The sequence below is a fragment of the Mastomys coucha genome, unplaced genomic scaffold (genome assembly GCF_008632895.1).
Source record: "Mastomys coucha isolate ucsf_1 unplaced genomic scaffold, UCSF_Mcou_1 pScaffold15, whole genome shotgun sequence".
NCBI classification, from domain to species: Eukaryota; Metazoa; Chordata; class Mammalia; order Rodentia; family Muridae; genus Mastomys; species Mastomys coucha.
In genome coordinates, this window is record NW_022196897.1 from 64,429,909 (window position 1) to 64,454,754 (window position 24,846).

The window sequence follows — 24,846 nt, forward strand, 5'->3', positions numbered from 1 at the left end:
CCCAGCCCAGCCGCAGCTCCTGGCAGATTATGACCAAGGGAATTCTGATGATACCCTAGGGAAAAGAAGCACAACCCAGGCAAATGCCCTCTGGAATTAGTAGCCTGTGAAATCCCGATGTAATAAAATGGTTGTTATTTTAGGCTACAGTATTAGTTGACAAAGAAGCAAATAGCTCATCACAATAAACAGTGATGTATTAAACGTTATGTTTAGAAATTGATAGAACAGGGTGTCCTGATTGGAGGGAGGGGCCAGGGAAGGGCATGGCACTATAAGCGACCATAAATGCCACCAACAGGGATAAAATATGAACTGGAGAGTTAGAAGACCTGCACAAAGTTCTAAGAAACCAGAATCACAGGTTTTAGCAGGCTGCTACCATTTTGGACAACGTGACAACTTTGGTCCAGCTTCTCAGACAGTCGGGGAGGAAGTGGTGGATAAGCCTGCCCTCACAAAGACTCTGTGAGCAGCAATGAATAAACATGACAATTAAGAACGCTTGCAAAGTGTGAAATATGTAAGAGGCAGTCCTCCCTATTTGACAGCTCTCAACGGGTAATGTGAAATTGCAGGAGTCTCCTGAGAAACGATGGCAGGAAACACCAGCAGATTTTTTTTTTTGTACTTTTATTGAAAAGGTACATTTAAAAAAATACACAGACATTTTACCATTTACAGATTGCAGATATAGGCCCTCTTAACGAGTTCACTCTGTGTTGTTGTTTTATGATACCTCTTGCCCCTGATATCACAAACATTCCAGTCTTCTTAACTTCAGGTTTTTTTTGGGGGGGTGCTAAGGGGGGAGAGGTGGGGGGAAACATGGTCACATGACCTGCGACACAGTCATTGAACAGAAAGACAGATTGTTCAATTTATAAATTATATATCTTCTGTACATTATTGCATTAGGGAGCCACAGAGTTATGTAGCATCGTTACCAATGGAAAACAGAAGTTTAAAATGAAGATCATTATGTAGAAATACACAGATTCACTGTCTTCTTGCAGATGCACAGAAGGTGCAAAAATGTGCAATTTAGGAAGCTCTTTTTGCTTTTTTTTTTGTTTTTTGTTTTTTGTTTTTTTTTTTATACATTTGCTTAGCAACTCAAACCAGTGAGGATGCTACAAAAATAAGTTAAAAACAGAAATAGCAAACAGGTAGTAATTATAGCTATGTTATATGGCTTTCTATTTCGTTTAAATATCTCCAAATAAAATATGAAATAAAGAAAATACATTATCTTTTGTTCTCTTAAAGAGAAAAAATTTCAAAGCTACTCTGCTTCCTAACAATTATTACACAGCAATGAAAAAAAGTTTAATTCAACGAGAGTTACGATCTAGTACTACGTGGGGTACAACAGTACTTGGGTCTAGAACAGTACACAATCCCTGGGGACACTAGTACACCAGAAAAGAAAAAAAAAACCGCCATGAGCCGTGGGGAGGATGGTATCCACAATTAAGCACTTGCGATGGACTTTTGTTCCACACTAGAATATGCCCGCTTGGATTCTGGAGTTATTTACAGACATCCGAGGAAGAGCCTACTGTTCAAGACTGTCTGGAAGAGATTCCGTTTAGTTTCTAAGCCAGATCATCACACCATGGGAATACACAGGTCGGTTTTCTTTTTCTGATCAATATATTTTCAAGAAACTTAAGTATCTCAGATACACCAATTGGCTGGGGTAGGATGGAGAGGGCATGGGGAAGAGACTGCGCCCTTGAGCCTGGCCTCCATTGTTCTCGGAGGTGGGGCTGGGCGGTGGCCTGCACTCTGTAAGTGGGTGGGTGGGGTACTTACAGTCACACACAGGGCTTACACTGCTGAATCCTTTGGGCTTTTTTTTTTCTTCTACACCTTCCCACTGGCCTGGTCTGTCGCGGGCTCCGGGTATTTAGTAAGGGGCAAAGAGGATGGAGGCGGGCGTGGCCCGGATGGGCCCATGGCCAGGCCTCAGCAGCGCAGGAGGGATGGCTGCAGCCTGGAACAGAGAGGCGGATGGCCGAGGTGGCAGGGACAGCGCAGAGGACACTGCTGCGGCCGCCAGGGGCGAAGACAGGAACGTCGGGGCCAGAGGCTTCATCAGATCTTTCTGGAATGCAAGCTTTGCCTAAAGAAGGGACGAGAACCGGAAAAGGGGTGAAAATACTGTTTGTCACGCCACCACAGAGATTTTTCCTTCAGAGCCTACACTGGATTTTCAACATCTTGACTTTAAGAAGTCATGAAATGATGGCTGTCACTGGGCTCAGAGGCTCTGGGTGTGGTTTGATTTTTTTTTTTTTTTTTTTTTTGACACTGCAGCTCTTGTAGTCTCTGGAGAGACACCTAGAAGAGTTCTGCTTAGGCAACCAGCGCAATTCAAAAACCAAGTGACCTAGAGAGGCTTGCTGCCTACGCTGGCCATGAACTTGTCTTCCGATGTACCATAACATCGTTCACTTTTGGGTTTTGAGAAGTGTGGCTCTTCCTTTCACTTCTCTTAGACACACTGTATTGAGGTTAGGTAATTGAGGTACGGAACATTAGGGGCTCAGGAGATGAGAACATAAAACCAATTTGCACTTCTTGTACTGTCCACGTGATGAGCATTCTCTGAAAAAAAAAAATTATACCTAAATCAAATTCTATGCTTGACAGGGACTGTCAGTGGGCTAGAAACCTTCTCTACTTAAAGGAATTCCAGTGTGGATGCTTCCCAGGAAGAAATCAATTCTAAATGTCTGTCTTTTGGAATCAGCAGGGGCTGTGCGGCGAACTGCTTAATACAGGTACCACCTGCTTGTAGCATTCACTGGTAGCTTAGAAGGTAATCTGAGATTCCCTCTAGCTGGCCTCGCTCAGGTCCACCTTAGACTGAAGACCATGTTAGACCCAGTCCCAGGGACAGTGTGAATCCATCCATCTGGGTATTTATGATACTTGCTGCTGAAGCCCCTAGGGATTTGTGCAAGAGACTGAGAACAGGATAGTGGGACGGGCTGATTACCAACATGAACAAAACAAGCAATACAAACGAGTTCATAGAGATATAAACACGTACCAGAAAATGGGGAGATACTAACTGTATGGATTTTTGTTACAAAAGTAGCTCCACATTCCAAGTCTGCAACTTCCCAGAATTCTGCAGACATCACCTGTTCTTATTGTAGGCCTTTAACTTTCTTTGTCACTTACGAAAGGTCACCTTTGACATTAGCTCTTAAAATATATATTTTTTCATTTTAATTGTACGTGTGTGTGTTTGTGGGGTGTGTGTGTGGTGTGTGTGTGTGTGTGTGCACAGACACCTTCAATGTTAAAAGTATCAGATGCTCTGGAGCTGCTGTGAGCTGCTTGTCTGAATGCTGGGAACCAAAGGTGGGTCCGCTGCAAGAGCAGCAAGTGCCTTTAACCCATCTTCTCTCCAGCACTGAGACACTGTCTTTTAAAGAGACACTCCCGTTTGCTGTTCTAAGGTACCTTGTAGCAGGAACTAAGGACTTTATTTTAACATTTCTGGACCTGTTTGAGACGGTGCAGCAGGTAGAGGCACCTTCTGCCTCCCTGATACGGCTCTGTGGATACATGTGCCTGCGGCCAGGCCTCACAACCAGAATTTGATCCCCGGACTCACAAGATGGAAGGAGAGAACCAACTCCCCCAAGTTTGCCTGTGATCTCCACATAGGCACCGCCATAGATCAAAGACCTTTCTCTCTATGAATTCTTTAGCTTAGCGGCAGAACTCTTGCTTAGGAGGTAGGAAGTTCTGCATTAGATCCCTAGACCAGCCAATTAAACGATAAACAAACAAACAAAAAGAATTTATCACTCCCAGAGTCTAGTGCCCACTTGTCCCTAGGCTCTTCTGCTGATCACCATCCAACCCAGCAAGGCTGCCTACCGGGGGGATGGAAGCATGGAGGGGACTTACGGCTAAGATGCTTGGGCTCCGCTGGAGCTTGTTGTAGGGGCTGTATTTCGGCTTTAGCGGTTTTCCTGCCACGCGGTCTTTATGCCTTCGGCTTGAAATGTGCTGAAAGAAGGACAGTGCATTAGCTGACTCTCTGGAAGGTTCCTTTCCTAGTTAAGGATAGCTGATTTCTCCATTCCCACCTTCTAAGGTGGTTTGGGTAAAAAAAAAAAAAAACTTTCTGTTTCCCTACAGAGAGGATGTTCCTTCTAGCCTAATGCCCCTGTCCTTTGAATGTTCTCTTGTCTCATTAGATACCCCCTGGGTTTTCCACGGTCTCCACGAGGTCTGCCTTCCTTGACCAGCTCTTGAGTGTTTAGACACAAGCTTCACAAGACCTTTCGGCTCACTCCTTGGGAACTTGGTGCACATCTGTCTGTCTGTCTCTAGCACTAGGGCTGCAAGCTGAGAGGTAGGAAGTGCAGACTCAGCTATTGGGCAACGACCTTCTCTTCTACACAGTTCTTGCATGTCGCAGATTGTTGCCTATTAAATTTAACCTCGAGCACACAGAGAACCATTTATAGACAAGGAGCTACAGACAGACAATGGTGACCTAACTCGGAGGCTATGCCTAGTTTGGGCTACCTTACCTGTTTGAGTTGAATCTCTGAGTTCACATGAACATCACAGATTTCACAATGAAACGTTTTGTTCTGTAGTCCTGAGCCCTTACTGCCATTCTGCACCTTTAATCTTGACCCAGGTCTTGGATAGGACTTAATTGGACCAGCTCCATTACGAGCCTCAACCATGGTCTTGTGTTTAGATCCTAGAAAGAAAGAAGTATATATTCAGTGACTATTGAAGAACTCCGTGTGTGTATGTGGTTATCATCTATGTAGCAAATCCAAAGCCAGGCTGTGCTGCATGAGACCCTACCTAAATAGGACAAATAAAGAAGTGAACTACAAGAAACCCTTTATTTTTCTTCCCTTCTTTCCCTTCCCCTCTTCTGTCACTCTCTCTCTTCCCTCCTCTCTCCTTCTTCCTTTCTTCCACTTCCTTTCTTCCTCCTACTTTTCTTTGAGGCAGGGTCTTACTATATATCCAAGGCTGGCCTTGAACTCACCTTGCAGCCCATGCTAGCCTCAAAGTTGTGATTATCCTGCCTGAGCCTTCTGAGTGCTAGAATTATGGGCATATACTATCATGCCCAGATCATGTCCATGTCTTCTTTTCATTAATTTTAATATCTGAGTAATATATCCTATTACATTGGGCTACTATAATGTATTCTGAATTTCATTGCTGATGAACTTTTAGGTTGTTTCCATATATATATATATATATATATATATATATATATATATATATATACACACACACACACAATACACACACACACACACACAATACACACACACACACACACATATGAGTGTGTAGCAGTGATCACGCTATACAAATCTTTGGCTCTATCTCCATCAGTTCTTCAAAATGATTTTTGGTCAGTATTAAATGCTTTTTAATGAAATAAAGAATGTGCTTGTCTCCACACTACTTTTGCTTTGCATTTTTCAGTAATTATAACCATACTTTCCTAAAATCAGTCATGAGAGGAGACAGGAGAGGAGAGAGAAAGAGAGAGGAAGAGGAGGATGGAGGGAGGAAAGGAAGGAGGGAGAAAGAGAGACAGAGAGAGAGAGAGAGAGAGAGAGAGGAAGGGAGGGAAGGAGGAAGGGAAGGAGGGAGAGGGAGGGAGAGAGGGAGAGAGAGAGGGGAAGAGAGAGCACATGCATCAGATGTGATATTCTGGTGGGAAGAGTTGGGTTTAGTTATCAACATTGTTTAGACTACAAAGATGGCAGCTGACCTGTGTTGTGTGCCTCCAGCTGTGACAGGGAGTTCACAGCCACCTTGCATAGTGAGCAGTAGAGTAATTTTTTGGCTTTTTCTTCTTCTGACTCAGCAACAGACCCTGGAGCTCCATTTGTGCTCTTGGAGGGAGAAGCCATGGCTCCAAGTGGCAGGGGTGTTGTGCCAGATTTGAGGAGAAAGGAGCCTCCTTCGGAGCCTGAGGGCTGACTGGAACTGGTGGCTTTTATCTTCCCTTTGTCTTCTAAGGGCGACACAGAGGTGTTACTAAAGCTTCCTATACCATACAAACCAGAATGAGAAACAGGAATATGATTTCCATACCCAATAGATAAACCAACATATGTTCTTTTTTAAGTTTAGCACAGATTTTATCTTGTAGAGCTTGATTTAAACAAAGGTCCATCATATCCCATTAGTTTCCACAGCAGGTCACCCTAAAATAGCGGTAATCTATGAAGCATGACTTTGGCCTCCCACTTAATGTAGGTGATTTTCCTAAAATCCTTGAGTTGCAAGCCATACCTTAGGTAAGGCTTTACTGTAACAAGCTCAGCTACCCTTCAGCATGATGAAAAACAAGATGGTGCCCATGAGAGAAGTCATTAACCCTTTCTGGCTTCAGCTGACTACTTACACTTAGTTATGGCACGGGTATGAAGTCAAAATTTAACTTTGACGTCAAGTCAATATTTTAACTTTGGGTGCGTGGGTACAGGAGTGAGAAGAGGCATGGTTAATGGTGGTTATGATTAGTTAAGTTTGTCCTGCTTTTTCAATGGGACTGCACCTTATCCAAAGCAGGGGGCGGGGTCAGGGAGCGGGGGCGAGGGGGGGGGAGCTGAGTTCTGTCCTCTAGGCTCATGAATTAGTGTGAGTCTAAATAAAAAGTTTTAAGTAATCAGATCAACCATGGTTACAAAATGAATATTAGATAATTTAAAGACATCTTGACATTTTTAGTCATGCAATTACTGGAGGCTTATTATCCTGAAGAGCCTGGAGTGGGCTGTGAGGGGTCATAGTGACTTCAGGAGAATGGGAAGCATTGTTCAGTGACTCCCTTGGGAAGAAAAACTGTGGCCTTGTAGGCAACAGCACACCCATGCCCTGTATACTTCCAGTAGAGCTGGCACTCTTAGGAAACGCCTAGTGATACGTTAATTAAGAGAGGAACACTATGTGAGAATGTATTCGATAACCGTCCTAGGCAATTTAGGACTGCACACCATTGGCTTAGATGACCAGCAATGTGTCTGCTTCTGTGTTTATTCACAAAATTCTCCATGTGGTAAACCAAAGCTTGCAGTGCTTACTATAATGATTTTAAAAGCTTCATCGATCTGGGGGTTCACCAGTTTCCATCTTTCCCCCATGTTGGGGTCCATGTTAAGGTTGACACATGAAGGCTGAATAAGAAGACGCAAGAGTGACCTAGAGAGGGTCCCATCTGAGGAGGCAAGGCCTGTATCCTTGGCTTCCATATTTTGTATTCCCTTTCAGAAAACATATTCACACTTAGGATGAGATGAAGTTGAATAAAAAAAAAAAAGTCTGCAACTTTTTATAAACGTTTTAGCAGGAAGATTACTCCTTCTGATTGGTGAGAGCAAACCAAGATGGAGATTTGTTGTTTAGATGGGAGCTCCTTCATCTGCAGGCATCTCTCAGGCTGAGCCTTGGAGAACTTAATACACATCCAAGCAATGCAGTGGTCTTCCTCCTTCCTGTTGTGCCGGAGGAGCTGCCTAGTTCTTGGGATGGACATGTGCTGCTGCACACAAGCTGCCTCCTGTTCTGAGTGTGCCATTTGCTGTTTTGTATGGATTTGACCTGAAAGAGCCTGACCTTGTCTGTGGTGTACGCATGCAGGCTTCCTGATGTTCCTAAGTTGGGTCCCTTACATTACAGTTCCCATGCATCTTTAGGTTACAAAGTAGTAACATCATTCGATTATAATAAGCTTATGGGATAGGTATGGCTGAAAGGAATTTTTTTTTCCTTATTTTTAACATGAGAAAACAACTTTATAAATGAGTGTGATGTTTCCTGAATCTGGTCTTTATGCAATATACTAATCTTTTTGCAAAAAGTGGAAGTGACTTAATATATCATCATTAATATTACAGAAACACATAAAAGTCACCCTATATGTGAATTAGCTGTTGTTTTCTTTACTAAAGTTTAGTTTTAAGCCAGTTTTTCTTTTGTTTTGAATTAATTTTTTTTGAGAATTTCACACATGAATACAGCATTTATCTCATTTCTATTCATTTTTTCTTTATTTACACTCACACACAGATCTCTCTATATAATTTATTTTTCTTAAGTGAAGATACTGTGCACTGTACTCAGTAGTCATCTGCTTCATGTTACAATAATAAGGTGTATAAAATAAGTTTTTTTCTTTCAATGCTTTTTTAAGAAAAAAATTTAAACACATTTCCTTTTTAAATCTCCTTTTTTACAATTGTTAATTTATTCACTCACAAATGAAGGTTGACATCATGCTAATTGCTGACAAGGTGCTAGACACTGAAGAAAACAGTAAGTAAACCAGGTATAGACTTGAAAGTTACAGCGGAGCCAGGGAAATGAGACAGCCTTTCAGAGGTTCTAATTTATGGTAGGAGCCAGCAGGAGGCATGGGAGCATAGAGCAGAAATGATTACTTCTGCTTGGGAAGAAAGGGGCATTTTTCATTAAGGAAGTGGTGTTTTGGAGTTTTGAAGGTCAGATTTAGATAAGCATAGAACCAGGGTGAGAAGGAATAGAAAAAGGACAACAAAAACAGGAAGGCATGCATAGGGTTAAAAATTTCAGGGTTTCAATGGACAGAAAGGGGGGAACCACTGTGGTTGAATTGGGGAGGGGCTGGAGGAGGCTGGGGAGGAGGGAGACCCCACAGGAAAATCAACAGTCTCAACTAACCTGGACCTGGACCCCCAAGATCTCTCAGACACAGAGCCACCCAGGAAGTATATACCATCCAACACATATACAGCAAAGGACTGCTGGATCTGGCCTCAGTGAGAGAAAAAGCACCTAACCCTCGAGAGTCCCCCAGGGAGCGGGGAGGTCTGGTGGAGTGGGGCGGGGAGGGGGAGGTTGTGGGGACATCCTCTTGGAGATGGGCAGATGGGGGTTGGGGGGGAGGAGAGAGAGATGATGAACATTCAGGGAAGTGGGGAGCAGACCGGTAGGTGGATAACGACTGGACTGTAAAAAATGACTAAAGAATAATAATAATAAAAAAATCTCGGGTTTCAACCTGGCTGCAGAGGACAGGACTGACCTCAGATGTGGGGAATATTACCACAAGAGTCAATGGAGCCCAGAGGCAGAGACTCTCAAACCTACAACTTCCCTTTTAACTACAGATTGAAAGTATATTTAACTTTAGGGTGATATGAGATTTAGATAAATTACTGTTCTCCATGAACAGGCGAGGGTCTTTATAGTTTGGAACATGGGGAACAATTTTGATGTTGGAAATGTATAAATGATTTCAACATATTTAGAGGATTCTGTTGTTAAATGGATACCTGCTGGTCAATATAGAAAACTCGAAAATCAAGAAAATCACTGCTGCATTTACATATTTAAGTAGTCGTATTCTCTCAGGATGTGTGAACTTATGAACAGCAGGGTTTAATCTTATTGTTTTCCCTCTCGGTAGCTTGATATCACAATCTACTGTGTTGTTTCTCTTTGCTAAGTGACATTTTTAAAACCTGAGTTTTAAAATGGATTTGAAGGTTTAATTAACGTACTGTTTACTTCTGTTTCCTTTAATAAAGATGCGTGTCATCTGGAACTTCAAGTTAATGTAAATTCCATTTTCGAGTATTCCCTTGCCTAATGTTAATTAGCAGGTCTTCTGACTGTCTTAATTGTTTCCTGTCTATGCACACACTTCTTGTAAGGTCTTATGCTTCAGGACGCTGAAGCGACTGGACCTCTCACCACTTCCCAAAGCTCAAAACACTTAGTGTCTTTGTCGGGGACTGTTGTTTATACCCAGCTGATGGACCGCATGAGGAAAGCCAGGCATCATTACTTGCCATTCTTATTTTCTTCTCCAGAAACTTGACACAAGGAAGTTCACCTTGTTCAAAGTTAATGCAGTATTTTAGATGCGGTGCTTTTGGGGGTGGGGACACCATACTAACACAGAAGACAGAATTTTCTGGATACAGTGCTAAGAAATGGATCCTGTGGACGGAAGTCCTGTGTGTATATGGTTCTTAATTAAAAAAAAAAATTCTCTACTTACAATGTTTGAAAACCCTATCAAATTTCTATTATTCTATTTGCAAGGGTTACTCTTGAATTTTATTAGTATGATAATTTTTTTCTAACCAGGCTTCAACGGTTGAGTAATATACGTGTCTTTATATTAACAACATTTCACTATTAAAATTTAGAAAATAAGTTCAGATGGAATTATAAAAGTTAAAATGGCCCATAATTTCACTGAAGGTTGTACATTACTTGTTTTCACAATTTCTAATGAGGGAGAAATCATTGCTATCTATACTTTGATCTTTAGTCTGAGTTTCTTTTGCAATCCGTACAGGTTAGAAAGTGCATGTATTTTGCTTTAATACATATCCGCATTTTTCTAGGCAGATATAGAATATTCCTACCACCCCAGAAGGCTTGTTTGAACCCCTAATCAATAAAGAACTCCTTAATTAAGAATTTAAGGAAACCATTATTCTTGTGTCTATAAAATTATACTAGTAACTATTTTAAAACTTCATATACATGGAAATCACACAATGTTCAACCTGAGCTGTTATACAGACAAGTTTCTTCTCTTCCTGTTGAGTAATGTCCCGCTCCACGTGACCATGTGACCACGTGACCACACTACAGTTTATGCTTTGGGTACTGGTAATAGTTTGGAATGTCTCAGCTTTGCCTATTTTGAGCAATGCTGTTATGAACATTCTTATGTTCTTTTGTAAACATAACTACTAACTTATAGCCAGTAGATAGGCACTGTAGAATCCCTGTGCCACAAGATACTCATCTCTCTACCTTTAGTAGGCTCTGAAAACAATTTTTCAAAAGTAATTGTACCAGTTTATCTTCTTCCCAGGGAACTCTGAGATTTTTTCTAGGCTAGAGGAAAGAGGTGAGCGCACGTTGCAGAAGTCTAATGGTGCAGTAGCTATAGGGCAGCCGGATGTTGGCTGCGAACTGAAACAGTCAAACGTGAGAACTTGCTAGAACTGACAAGGACCACCCTGGCTCCTGAGAGAGCTGCTAACTCCTCCTTGTTTCTTTATAAACAGTGCCTCTGTATTAGCATTATGGATTGGCTGTACTCATGATGCATCTGACACCATGCCACATCTGAAAAATGCACATAAAAGGACAGAAAGGGGAACAATGGTTATTTCAGGGAGTGTCCAACTCATCTGCTTTGCTTCCCTGCCTTTCCCCCTTCTTGATGCCTAAGGAATGTTCCCCTCCATGAAGCACGGCTGCGCTGTCCAGATCCCTGGCAGGTGACACGGATTCAGAGGATGTCCTTCTTACTTCTTGAGTGTGTCCTTCCACTCCATAGAAAGTCTCTCTCCCAGTTCCTTACTTTGCCTTCCATTTGGTATCCACCCCGATGATGACAAGAACCCAGAAACACTGGGCAGATGTCTCAGTCTCTCCTAAGACTCTTCTGGCCTCACTGTCCCAATACTGATACCAGAATCTTCATCGCTTTGGATTTTGGCAACTTGGCGGAGGTGAACTAATATCTTATTGTAATACTGATTTGAATTTATTTCCCCACTGGCTAGTGCTATTGAGCACATTTGCATATTTTTATTATATGTTTTCTTCTGCAAAGTGTTGTTGTTGTTGTTTTGAGACAGGTCTTCTCAAAAGAAGAATCTTGGCTGCTCTGGGAGTCACTATGTAGACGAAGCTAGCTTTGAATTTACAGAGATCTACCTGCTTCTGCCTTCTGAGTGCTGGGATTAAAGATATGCACCACCACACTTGGCTTTGGGAAGTGTTTGTTTAAAAATGTTTAAACTGGATTGTAACCTTTAAAAATACTTTGACTTATAGGAACACACACAGGCACATGCGTGCATGCATGTGCCCATGCACGTGCACACACACACATATACAACATCTGAACTGACATCTTCGTTAAACATCTATCACAACTCCTCCCCCAGGTTGAGACATTTGTCCCATCTTCTAAGTGCAATCTTATGATAATCTCAATTATGTAAAAAGAAAATAAAACCAGCCAGGGCTTAAGTGCATAAGTTGCCTGCAGCTGTTCAATTAATAAAGAGCAGAGCCCTGGTCCGCACAAAGGCTGTCTGAATATGGAGCTGCTGCTCTTCCTGCTTTACCATTTTGCAGGATGCTAAACTGAGAACGCTCACTGTTGGTATTCTCTTCTCGAAAGACTGACACAGTAAGTGGATGGTATCCCTCTGTGTATGAAAGTTACAAGGGGCCATCCCAAAGCAGCACTTATTATGCTCAAAACTGTCAAGAAACAGGAAAATAAATCTGCTTTAGTGCTGCTTTTTTACATGCATGGAGATCAGAAACGCTGCCTCTTCGATGTCTCTTTGGCGTCAGGATTATTTTGAGAAACAGTGGCTGGAGGAGAGGCTCAGAAAATTGGCTGTAATTGTATTTTGAGGGAAGTGTATACCTGTAACGGAAAGCCTACTTGTAAGGGTGTCCCTTTCTCTGTGCCAGGAAGAGAAGGACTCTAAATCTCTAGAGGCTCTTAATGGCAAAGCCAGTTTCAACATTATCTTTATTTACTCTTGCTTTTCTTGGCCTCTTCCTATACCTGGCTGCTCCAAGCCTTTCTCCACTTATTTGAAGATGGTACTCAGGTCTGAATTCAAAGCCATTTGTCAGACACTCTCACTCTCCTGGAATAGCATGGATACATACAGGACATACATGCGATGCTTTCTCCTCTCCAGTCTGTGCTTTATTACCTGATCAGTTCCAACCAGGAACTCAGAAGGAGAGAAAATTATTTTATTTCTCTGTACTGTAGCAGTGACTTAGCATATGTGACAGAGAAACAAATGTTCTTGGCTTGCCAAATCCTTATTTCATGCAAAATCTACTTAGTTTATTTTTTCTGTGTTTCTCTACTTTGTGATTAGTGTCCCAAATTTAATGGATATATCAATGAAAATATCAGATTTCATAACTAAAATTTTTCTTGAATTGTTATTTTTAAAGTCTTGATTTGTCGAGTCTGTATGAATTAAAAGCCATTATGAATTCTCCACCTCCAAGACATTCTAAAGGTTTTAAAATTAAAATAGAAGAGGGTGAGATGATACATCAGACATATCTTCCATCTTACAAGACATATATAGATATATAAATATTTACAACTTGGTGGGCCTGTAAATTGGCATAAAGAAATAACTATCCATCTATGTAAGAATCATTTAATGATCACCTACCACACATAAGCCTATCATATATAAGTAGCAAATTGAGAAGAAAAAAGGCCAAGACTTTGACTCAGTGAAAACTAAGTATCTAGCTTTGGAGACAGAAAATAAGGTGTGTATGATGTTGGCTCAGGAAACAACTCCACAGCCTTGACATGCTTTGGATGCTAAGCATGTTGGCCTTAAAGGTGAAAGGAAATTGTAAGAACTTAAAAGCTGCATGAGAATCAGGCTTTCTTCTGTGTCACACTCTTCCCCCAACTATGCAGAAGACAGCTCTCCCCGAAGGATCTTCTTTTTAAGATCTGTCTGCAATTTCTTCCAAAAGATGAAAAAGTTACCTTTAACCCTCTCCCCAGGAACTTCATCAAATAGGAAAGATTAGCTACCAGAGAAGAGACTGCTGTTTGCCTCCGTGCCTAGGTGGGCTTTTCATCCGGGCTTCTGAGGGCAGAGTTATTAGAGATAGCCTGGGAGATTGTGTCTGCCCAGCAGGAAGAGTCAGGGTGACCGTGAACTTCTGCCCCTGAGCCCACAGTAACACAGGCTGCCAACTACTCTAGAGCTGAGAGAATTCTATCCCAGGCCATTGTTTCTTTTTTTGGGACTCATCTGTTTCTCCTGAGAATCCATTGCAGGCCCTCTAAAGGCACTCACAGTCTTCCCTCCCCTTTCTCCTGAAGACGACGACATTTAAAGTTTAAGTTTCAGGTCTAATTCTTTCGTTGAGTTTCATACTTCCTCCTGTGCATATTAAATAATTTGCATGCCCCCTTACTCCTCTTAACCTGTCTCTTGTTAGGTCATATAAAGATATTTAAAAAATATGATCAAGAATTATATGATCATCTGGGAAAGGATGGGAGAAATTTGAGATTATCACAAATTAAGTGATTTGAGAAGGGGAAAGAAGTGACTCATGTTTTCAGATGATCTTGCTGACTGCTGTCATAGCAATGGCCACTCTTTTGTGATTTATCCTATGCATCCTTAAGGGCGGAAAGCAATGTTTTTTTTACAGGGAAGCCATCCCAAGAGCAAGATCTAGAGAAGACATGCTTCCTGGATAACTAAGACTTGTTCAAATGTTGGCCTCTTTCTTACTGTTTTACTCTTCTTCCCTCTCTTCCCTGTAGAAAGCCTTCTGTAACTCTACATTGTATCTCCCGAGAAGTGGCTTTTGAGAGGTGAGTGGCCCAGCCCTGTATCTATCAATCCGATAGTGAGCTATGAAGGTACAGAGATCAGTCAGGAGATTGCTGCAGTTGCCCACAAGGTAGCCAAGGTTAGCAGTAGAGAACGGCACAGTAGCTGTAGGGGATATTTGTGTGTAGAACCATCAGGACTTCCTGATTATATGTGAAATAAACAAAGAAAGAAATTGGGGATCACGTCTGTGGCTTTGGCATGAAGACTTGATAAATGATGACAGTGCCATTTATGAAGGGGGGGGGGTGATGGTACGTAGCTGGATAACAAAACAGCTAAGAAAACAAGCCTGTGCCTTGCTGCATTCTCAACTGACATTAATCTTAAGCAAGACTTAAGTGATTGGTAAATTAATCTTCAGACATGCAAAATGCTTTCATTTTCTTTTGAAAAGATTATTAATTTATTAATTTATTATATATATAGCATTCTGTTTACATGTATGTCTGCAGGCCAGAATAGGGCACCAGATCTCATTATAGATTATTGTGAGCCACCATGTGGTTGCTGGAAATCAAACCCAGGACCTCTGGAAGAGCAGACAGTGCTCTTAACTTCTCAGCCATCTTTCTAGCTCCATTATTTTTTTATTAAGAATCCAGGAGAACATGAAGGTAAGGTGAGGGCCTCAAGAGGGAGGGTACAGTGGGGAGCAACTATGGGTAACTCACCTCTCAGGAAGTGGGGTTTTATTGCACAGTGGATGCTGTGGGTTTCTAAACCCATGCCATTTACTGGTAAGGACAGAAAGAAAAATGTTGCCCAGCCCTAAAAGGAAACTCACCACAACTGGGCTGTCCTAAGTCAATTCCCTAGGCTGCAAAGCAGTGATTTTAATATTTAAATTTGAGGAAGCAGTATTGTTTTTACATTAAGATATTATATTTATCATTATCATTGTCATTACTTTATCTTTATAGAGTCATTTGTCATTTGTTAAGGCTTGTGCCTTGCTCATTGATACCTACGGTTGTCTTTATTTAGCAGCCCTTCCAGCAGAGCAAAGGTACCCTAAAGCTTGAAGGTTTTAAGAGAATACAATTGTTTCCAGGGAACTGGAAAATGCTCTCCATCCTTGGGTGAGGAATCCTGAGATTAGGGGACGCCTCTTCAAATAGAACTTCTCTAGAAAAAGAGGCCAGAAGAAGAGCGAAGGGGATGTTTAAAGAAGCGAGGGTCTGAGGGAAGGACAGTGTGCCTCAAAGGAATGACGAAGGAGGGCCATCCTATTGAGGCTTTGTCCATTGAGGCTTTGGAATGGGTGTAAAAAGCAGTGTTCTTCCTGGGATAACATGACGCATAGTCATGAAAACTCTACCGCCTTGGGCCAACCAAGGACGGAACCATTAGCTACATTCTGTTCCTATTTGTTTTTTTCTTTGCAGTCAAGGAAAGGCTGTTCTCTGTGGCTCTAGACTCAGGGTGGATATTTGAGACAGGAGATCTAGTCATAGTCACGACCATGAGGTTTCCTGTTAGTTCTTTGTTAGATTTGGGACAAGAATGAATTCAAGATAGCATCTTTTTTTTTTCTGTCAGTTTACCTCCAGCTTAGTTTTTAGTCAACTTAAGGCCCTGAGTTGCCTTTTTAGTTTTAATTTAGGGACAAGCACTTTGAGAATTGCTTGCTTAAATCTTAACCTGTGAAAGTCTGGAGTTCCATTTTCCAGATTCTGTCTCCGCTTCCAGTGCCCACACTCCTCAATGACCCTAAGGCAGACTGGAGGAGGAGGAGGACGGTTGCCAATTTAGGAAGTAGCTTTCCCTTTTTGTACTTCATATTTTACTGGAGAGGATTAGGCATTGAGGCAGGCAAAGAAAGTATGCTCAGTCATTTTTCTTCCCTCATTCAGTGATACTTCAAGCAATGAGTCACCATCATTTCAGAAAACAGTAACCAGTTACTACATAAGACTCATGGGACCAAGGCATTACAGTCTGAGGAATTCTGAGACCATTTCCTTTGACTTTATCTTTCTATTTTCCAAACAGTAAGAAATGAGTGGGAGTCAGTCAGAGCACCCAGTGCTGTGTGCAGTCTTGTGAAAAATGAAATTTAAAAGCCCAGAGGGCTCCACACCAGACCAGATTTGGGTGGGGGATTGTGTTGGTTGGGATCCACTGGAAACCTGTATGTATGTAAATTGATATGTGGCCATGGACTTCTTATGCCTTTGCCTCATCTGTCTCAGCCTTATCTATACATTTGACACAGCACAGAGGGACAGAAACCACTAACTGATGGTAGATATTTTAAAGTTTAAAGTAGAATTTCATTAAGATAGGTAATGGATTTGAAGAAAAAAAATTTCTCCACAAAATACAGAAGCAGCAGCATACAAGCTGTATGATGAATAAATGAACAAGCTGATCTGCTGCCTGGGATGCAGAACAATATGAAATAAGAGATTCACAGATGTTAGACTGCCATCTCTAACATCTCCTTTTTATACTGTGCACTGTATATTGCTGGATGCACAAAGAGAGAGTTCTTCATTTGTAGAATAATGGGACCTGTCAGAAGGAGCAGGAAGAAAAGGCCAGTCTTGCAGAGTATGGTAGGTACGGCAGTTCATTCACCTTACTTTTTATCTATCAGCTGTTTCCCTAAAGGATGCATACAGAGAGATCATACAAAATGCAGTGATTTGAAGGCACCATTTAAAAGATTTCTTTGGGGAGATGTAACTATTTTGGCAGTGCAATACTCATAATCAATTATTTTATTATCCTCTGACCTTAAGAAGTTGGTTCATTTAAATTAAGACTGTGTACACTTTGGCCAGGGAAGCAGGTAGGCTGATTTCACCATGTCCCTCATTTGTCCAAATCCACCCCCCTAGTCTCATCCCCAGCTCTGCTGCAGATCATCTGCTTCAGCTCCCCCCTGCACCCTGTGGCTCCATTTCTAGTGGATCACACAGTTTACCTGGAGACCCCCATGAATATACCAATCAGGATCGCAGAATAATTTACTAACAGACAATACACAGTCACCATATTATTCTAGGAACTCTAAAGAACTAGAGAGGAAAACAAAAACCAAGGGCCAAAACACCCACCCAGCAAAGACAAGACCTAGAATTACAATTTCCCAGACTCAGATACATAGATGTCAGCATAAAAATATAATCAATAACAGCCAGGACAATATGCCTAGCAACCCAACCTACTACAGGAGGCCATGAGTATTGCATATCCTTTATGAATATGGTAGAGGTCCTTAAAGAGAAATGAATAAATCCTTTAAAGAAATCCATAAAAATCCAAGTAGTAGACAGAAAAGAATAAAAAAGTTCAAGACATAAAAATGGAAATAGAATCAGTAAAGAAAACCCAAACTGAGGGAAATCTAGAAGTGAAAAATGTAGGAACTCAAACAGGAACCTCAGAAGTAAGCCTTACCAACAGAACACAAGAGATGGAAGAGAGAATCCAAGGCATTGAAGATACTATAAAAGAAAAGGATACTTTGGTAAAAGAAAATGTTAAACTAAAAGAGTTAGTATAAAACACCAAGAAATCTGGGACACTATGAAAAGACTAAGTCTAAAAATAACAGGAATAGAAGAAGAAGAAACCCAGGTCAAAGACAAAAAAATAAAAAAAGAAAAAAGAAAAAGAAAGAAAAGAAAATAGAAGGAAAATTTCCTAACCCCCAAAGAAAGAGATGCCTATCAGCATACAAAAAGCATACAGAACATTAAATAGATGGGTCCAGAAAGGAAATTCCCCTTGTCAGAAAAGAAAGAATATTAAAAGCTGCAAGGGAATAAAACCAAGTAGCATATAATGACAGACCTATTAGAATAACACCCGACTTCTGAATGAAGATACTAGGACAGAAGGGCCTGGACAGATGTTCTACTGTCTCTATAGACTCTAAGAGACCACAGATGCCAGCCCAGATTACTCTACCAAGTAAAACTTTCAATCACTATAGATGGAGGAAAATACAATATTGCACAATAAAACCTAATTTAACAAATATCCATCAATAAATCTAGTCTACAGAAGGTGTTAGAAGGGAAATTCCAACCTAAAGAGGTTAAATACACCTAAGAAAACACAGAGAATAAATAACCCCAGACCAGCAAATCAAAAGAGGGGAAGCATCCTCCCCCACACTCTCCACAACAAAATCATCAAACACTGCTCACTGATGTCTCTTCTCATCAATGGCCATAATTCTCTGATAAATGATACAGAACAACAGAATGGAAATGAAAACCGGATCGATCTTTCTGCTGCATTCAAGAAAGACACATTAACATCAAGGATAGATATCACCTTAGGGTAAGAGAATGGAAAAAACATTCCAAGCAAATGGACCTAAGAAGCAAGCTGGTATAGCCATTTTAATATCAGACAAAATAAGACTTTAATCAGAACAAATAGGGAAGGACAATACATAATAATCAAAGAAAAAGATCCGTCAAGAACACATTGCAGTTCTTAACATCTATGCACTAAATATAAGGCACCCATGTTTGTAAAAGAAATAAGCTTAAATTACATATTGATCCTCACACAATGATAGTGGAAGACTTCAGTATACAACTTTTGCCAACAGACAAATCATCCAGACAAAAACTAAACAGAGAAATTGTAAACTGATGTTATAAACCAAATTGGACTAATGGATATTTATAGAACATTTCACCCAAACACAAAAGAATACACCTTCTTTTAAGCATCTCCTTGAATTTTCTTCAAAATTGACCACATACTTGAACACGAAGTGAATCTCAATGGTTATAAGAAAATTGAAATAATTCTCTGCATCATATCTGAACAATATGGATTAAAGCTGGATTATCAACAACAGGAACAGTACAATATTTACAAACTCATGAAAACAGAAAAACTCTTTACTGAATGCAAAATGGGTTAAGACAGAAATTAAGAAAGGAATTCAAAACTTTCTAGAATGGAATGAAGATGAATACACAACATACTCAAACCTATGAGACACAATGAAGGCAGTTTTAAGAGGCAAGTTCATAGTGCTAAGTGCCTACATAAGCAGAACAAACAAAACAAAACAAAACAAAACAAAACAGAAGAGATCTTATACTAGTAACTTAAACGCATACTTGAAAGCTCCAGGAAGGAAAGAAAAGGAGAAGGAAGAGAAAGAGGAAGGAGAAAGAGGACAGGAAGAAATAATAATAATAATCACATCCAAAAGGAGTAGACATCCATCAAGAAATTATCAAATTCAGGGCTGAAATCAATAAAATAGAAACAGTAACAAAAACCAATATAATGAATCAAGGAAATAAAGAGTTGGTTTTTTGAGAAAACTAGTATGATTGACAAACCCTTATACAAATTAAATAAAAGGCACTGTTATCCTGTTATCCAAACTACATAAAAATCCAAACAAACATGAGACTTAAAAACCAATTTCAATTTCCCTTATGAATATAGATGCAAAAATTCTCAATAAAATATTTGCAAACCAAATCCAAGAGCACATCAAAAGATCATTTACCATGATCAAATAGACTTTATCCCAGAGATGGAGAGATGGTTCAACATATGTAAACCCATAAATAGAATCTACCATATAAACAGAGAGACAAAACAACATCATCATTAGATGCAGAAAAGGCCTTTGACAAATCCCAACACCCCTTTATGATAAAAGTCCCGGAAAGATTAGGGATACTGAGATCTACTTCAACATAATAAAGGCAGTTTACAGCAACCCCATAGCCAACATCAACTTAAATGGAGAGAAACTCAAAGCAATTCCTCTAAACCAGGAACAAGACTAGGCTGTCTACTCTCTTCTTACCTAGTCAACACTGTATTTGTCTTACCCAGAACATAAGATAACTGACAGAAACATAAATTGGAAAGGAGGAAGTCAAAGTATGTTTATTTGCAGATATGGTAGTGTGCATAAGTGATTCTAAACAGAGAAATGCCCACAGCTGAGAGACATTTTTAGCAAAGTAGCTGAATATAAAAGTAACTCACAAAACTCAGTAATTCTTGTTGGTTATCAGGACCTCTGAAACCCGTGACATCACATAGGTGGCCAAAGCAACAGCCACCATATTCCCAGAATCTACTTGGCTTACCTCCCACATTTAGCTATAATTATGTCATTACCCATATATAAAGAAAGGCCCCCCATCTCTCTCTCTCTCTCTCTCTCTCTCTCTCTCTCTCTCTCTCTCTCTCTCTCTCTCTCTCTCCCCCTTTTATTTCTGCCACCACCTTGCCCTTCTCTCTACCAATAAACCTCTTACATGTGGAACTGCTTTGGCCTGGTGTTTGGCCTGCTATGTTTAGATGCGAGCCACTGTTCTAATACATCAGTCTTCCTATATACAAATGACAAATGAATAGAGAAAGAAATCAGGGAAACAACCCCTTTCACAATAGCCTCAAAAAATATAAAATATCTTGTAGTAACGCTAAAGTATAAAGACTTATATGATAAAAACCTTAAGACATCAAAGAAAGAAACTGAAGAAAATATAGCAAGATGGAAAGATATCCCCTGATCACTAATCAGTACATTAATGGCCATTCTACTAAAAGCTATCTACTGATTCAGTGAAATTACCATTTTAAGGTTCCAACACAATTCTTCAGAGATCTTGAAAAGATGATTTTCATATGGAAACACACACACACAACAACAACAACAATAAAAATAACAAAAACAACATAAAAAAAACCAAACAGGCTAATGTCTAATCCAGAATAATCAAAGAATTGCTGGAGGTATTAGCACCTATAAACTCAAATTGCACTACGGATATAGTAATGAAAACTGCATGGAATTGGCACAAAAAGACACATTAATCAATGCATCTGAACTGAAGGCTCACATATAAATCCATACACCTACAGACACTTGATTTTTAATAAAGAAGAGAGAAGTATACATTGAAAAGAAAAAGACAGCATATGCAAAAATGGTCCTAGTGAAAGCAGATGCCTGTATAAAGAAAGACCCAGCTAGGTCCACACTTATCACAGGGCCCAAACGCAATCCCAATAGATCAAAGACCTTAACATAAAACCAGAGACACTGCACCTGATAGAAGATAAAGTGGGGACAAGCCTTCAACTCACTGTCACAGGAAACGACTTTCTAAACAGAACACTGTTAGCACAGGCACTAGTTCAACAATTCATAAATGGGACATCATGAAACTGAAAAGCTCCTGAAGGGAAAAGACACCATTATTTGAACAAAGAGGCTCCCTACAGAATGGGGAAAGATTTTTTACTAACTATACATCTGATACAGGGCTAATGTCCAAAATATATAAAGAACTTTAAAAAATATCCTAGCTATCAAGAAAACAACCTAATTTTTAAAAATGGGGTGCAGAGCTAGACAAAGAATTCTCCAAAGAGGGCATTCAAGGAGCTGAGAAACACTTGAAGAACTGTTCAACATCCTTGGCCATCAGGACAATGCAAATCAGAGCGACTCTGAGATTGCATCAGAACCCTGTCAGAATGGCTATGGTCAGTAACACAAGTGACAGCTTATGCTGATAGGATGTGGGCAAGGGGAGTACTCATCCATGGCTAGTGCGAGTGCACACTTGTACAGCCACTATGGAAATCAGGGTGGCAGTTCCTTGGGAGGATGGATACCTCAAGATCAGCAGTACCATCCCTGGGTATATGCCCAAAGGTTGCCTCATCTTACTATAGAGATGTCTGCTAATCATGTTCATTTCTGCCTTATTCACAATAGCCAGAAATTGGAAATAACCTAGAAGTCCCTCAACGGAAGGACGAATAAAGAAAATGTGTACACTTAACACAATGAAGCATTATTGAAGCAATAATGGAGTATTCATGCAATCATAAAATTCTCAGGTAAATGGATAGAACTAGTAAAAAATCATCCTGAGTGAGATAACCCAGACTCAGAAGGCAAATATGGTCTGTATTTGCTTATATGTGGATATTAGCTGCTACGTCAATGACAACCAAACTAGAATCCATTCAACCACAGAGGTTATGTAGAGAGTAAGGGACTCTGGGTGAAGGGCAGATAGATCTCCTTAGGAAAGGGAAATAATGTACATAATTCTGGATGGATATGGGTGTTGGGACTGGAGTGGGAGTATCAAGTGGAGGGGGGGAAGGAAGATGGAGACGAGGGAGGGAATATAGAAAGAGACAGCTGAAATTAAGAGCCATTTGATGAGTAGTTTGAAAATCTAATACAGTAAAATAAATATATACATATTTCTTCCTAAAATAAATACATGAAGGAGATCTAAGTAAAACTGCTGAATAACAGAGGAGACGGTGCTCCATTGTTATCAAATGAAGCCCCTAGTAGTGGGAATGGGTTATATTAATTGAGTTGTTGGTCAAAGAGGTCACATGTGGACCTCCAAATAACCCAGGCTCTTGCCAAGACTATAGGTTGCTCTCCACAAAATAACAGCAAGGCCGCACCGTTGAACACAACACCTGCACAACTCATTGAACTCGGAGACACCGAGCTCTCACCTCAAAGGGCCATCATACCCACATGGTAGTGTCTTTTGTACAGGAAGGTATTCTGTATGCTACCAAAGGAGAAATGTAAACAACCCAGCCACAAACCCTTTATCTAGAATGGTGTCGTGCCTGTAAAGTTATTCTCGTGTAATGGTGACACAAAGTTTGTGGGAGTAACTGATTACTCCCGCAGTAACCAATATCTGATTTGAAGCCCATTCCACAAGCTGGAACCTATATCTAATACTGCTTGGGTGACTGGAAGCCTGAATATACACAGGCCAGAGACCTTAGGTAGAACTCAATACTACTGTTATAGAAACAACACAAAAGTAGCAATAAAATGTCTCCTACTGATATTCTGCAACACTTATAGATCAGTACCTTGCTCAGCCATCATCAGAGAAGCTTCCTCCTGCGGCAGATGGGAACAAAATACAGAGACCCACAGCCAGACATTAGATAAAGAGTGAGAGACCTTGGAACACTCAGCCCTAAAGGGGATGCCAACGTCATATGCCCGCAACTCAGGGCTCATGGAACCCAGCAGAAGAGGAGGTAGCAAGAGTGTTCCTGAATGGGCAAATGAGTGGGTCTCTGGTTCTTGTGCCTTCTCGAGCACTTTTCTTTCTGTTTGTTTTATCCATTGTCAACGTGTTAGTTCTTGTTTTAGATTATATTTTACTTATTATATTTTATTATCATCACATAGAAACCTGTTTGTTTGCTAATGAGAGGCAGAAAACGTAGATCTAGACGGGAGTGAGGAGGAACTGGAGGAGTAAAGGAGCAGAAACAATTAGGATGTATTATGTGAGAAAAAAATCTATTTTCAGTAAGAGAAAAAGGAATATGTACTAGTGAATACAAATTAATGAAAAATTTTATATGTAGACAAGCGCTCAACAAATAAGACAAATGGGAAAAAGTATTCTGTGCAGAAAACATATTATATAATCTATTATATATATTCTTCATCTTTTTCATGGAGAGTTTTTCTTCGGTTTGCCACTGATGCTCTAATCCTTTAATTAGCAATCGGTTGCTGTCCTGTTTCATAACAGAATGGAGAGGCTTGGTAAGGTCAGCCCTGATGTTGAAGCTTCTCTCATCTGTGAGGAGAAACGCTTACATTTTCCACCTGGTTTCTCTGCCTTTTATCTGTCTTCTCTTTCCTGTAACTCCAACTACTTTCTGATGAAGTCCTGAGAGCTCCAGGTTCTAAGGTCCTTCTCTGAATTGGCTCACCCCTGGGGCTTTATACTTATCTTCTCTTTGATGGATGGCGGTCATGTGAAATGGCCCCCTTTGCTTCCTCTCTCCCATCCTAGCCTACCCAAACCAGTGTTCTCTCTGTAGTTATCACTTCTGGATTTACTTCCCTTGACATCCACAACACCTTCTGCTTTGGATGACTCTAAGTCCTCCTACCATTATTCCCCTCGTCATTTCTACAATGGTCCACTCTAGGTCCTTCACCGGGGGCTGTTGTTCTGCCTGGCCTTAGCTAAGGGATGACATGCTTTAGGGTGGGTCACCTTACTTTCGTCCTCTTCTTGGGCAGTATATACTCTAATTAACTTTAGTGACTTCCTCTACCCAATGGAACTAGATTCCTAAATTCATAGGTCAGCTTCTTCCTCATGGCTCAAGACCCTTTCCTCATATCTCTGTCTAGATGTTTCATGGATCTTCAAACTCAACCTCACTATACTCAATGGACCCAGCTACCCCACCAAGGTACCCTGCCATTCCAGGGATTCCTCTTGTCTTCATCTCAACTAAGCTGTTCTGTCTGCAAGGACCACCATGTTCTCTCCTCATTGGGCTTTCAGTATTTAATTAGCTAAGGTTTATGATTCTATCTTTTCAGTATCATTCCCATCAGCAT

General features: G+C 40.5%; 1 protein-coding gene across 16 annotated transcripts in view; it reads right to left on the reverse strand.

Annotated features, from left to right (window-relative positions):
* Positions 1-627: 627 nt before the first annotated feature.
* The window catches only part of Znf385b (zinc finger protein 385B), a 394,108-nt gene continuing 369,889 nt past the window's right edge, over positions 628-24,846 (reverse strand). For 12 of the 16 annotated variants that reach the window (XM_031370760.1, XM_031370755.1, XM_031370762.1 and 9 more), the window contains 4 exons: positions 5,789-6,067; positions 4,566-4,744; positions 3,934-4,035; positions 826-2,128 (listed from right to left, as the gene is read on the reverse strand). In XM_031370760.1, the coding sequence (XP_031226620.1) occupies positions 1,913-2,128; positions 3,934-4,035; positions 4,566-4,744; positions 5,789-6,067 (776 nt within the window). In that variant the 3' untranslated portion in view covers positions 826-1,912. Of the gene's footprint in view, positions 2,129-3,933; positions 4,036-4,565; positions 4,745-5,788; positions 6,068-24,846 lie in introns of all 16 variants that reach the window. The other 4 variants (XM_031370763.1, XM_031370767.1, XM_031370768.1 and 1 more) reach the window with 2 other exon arrangements.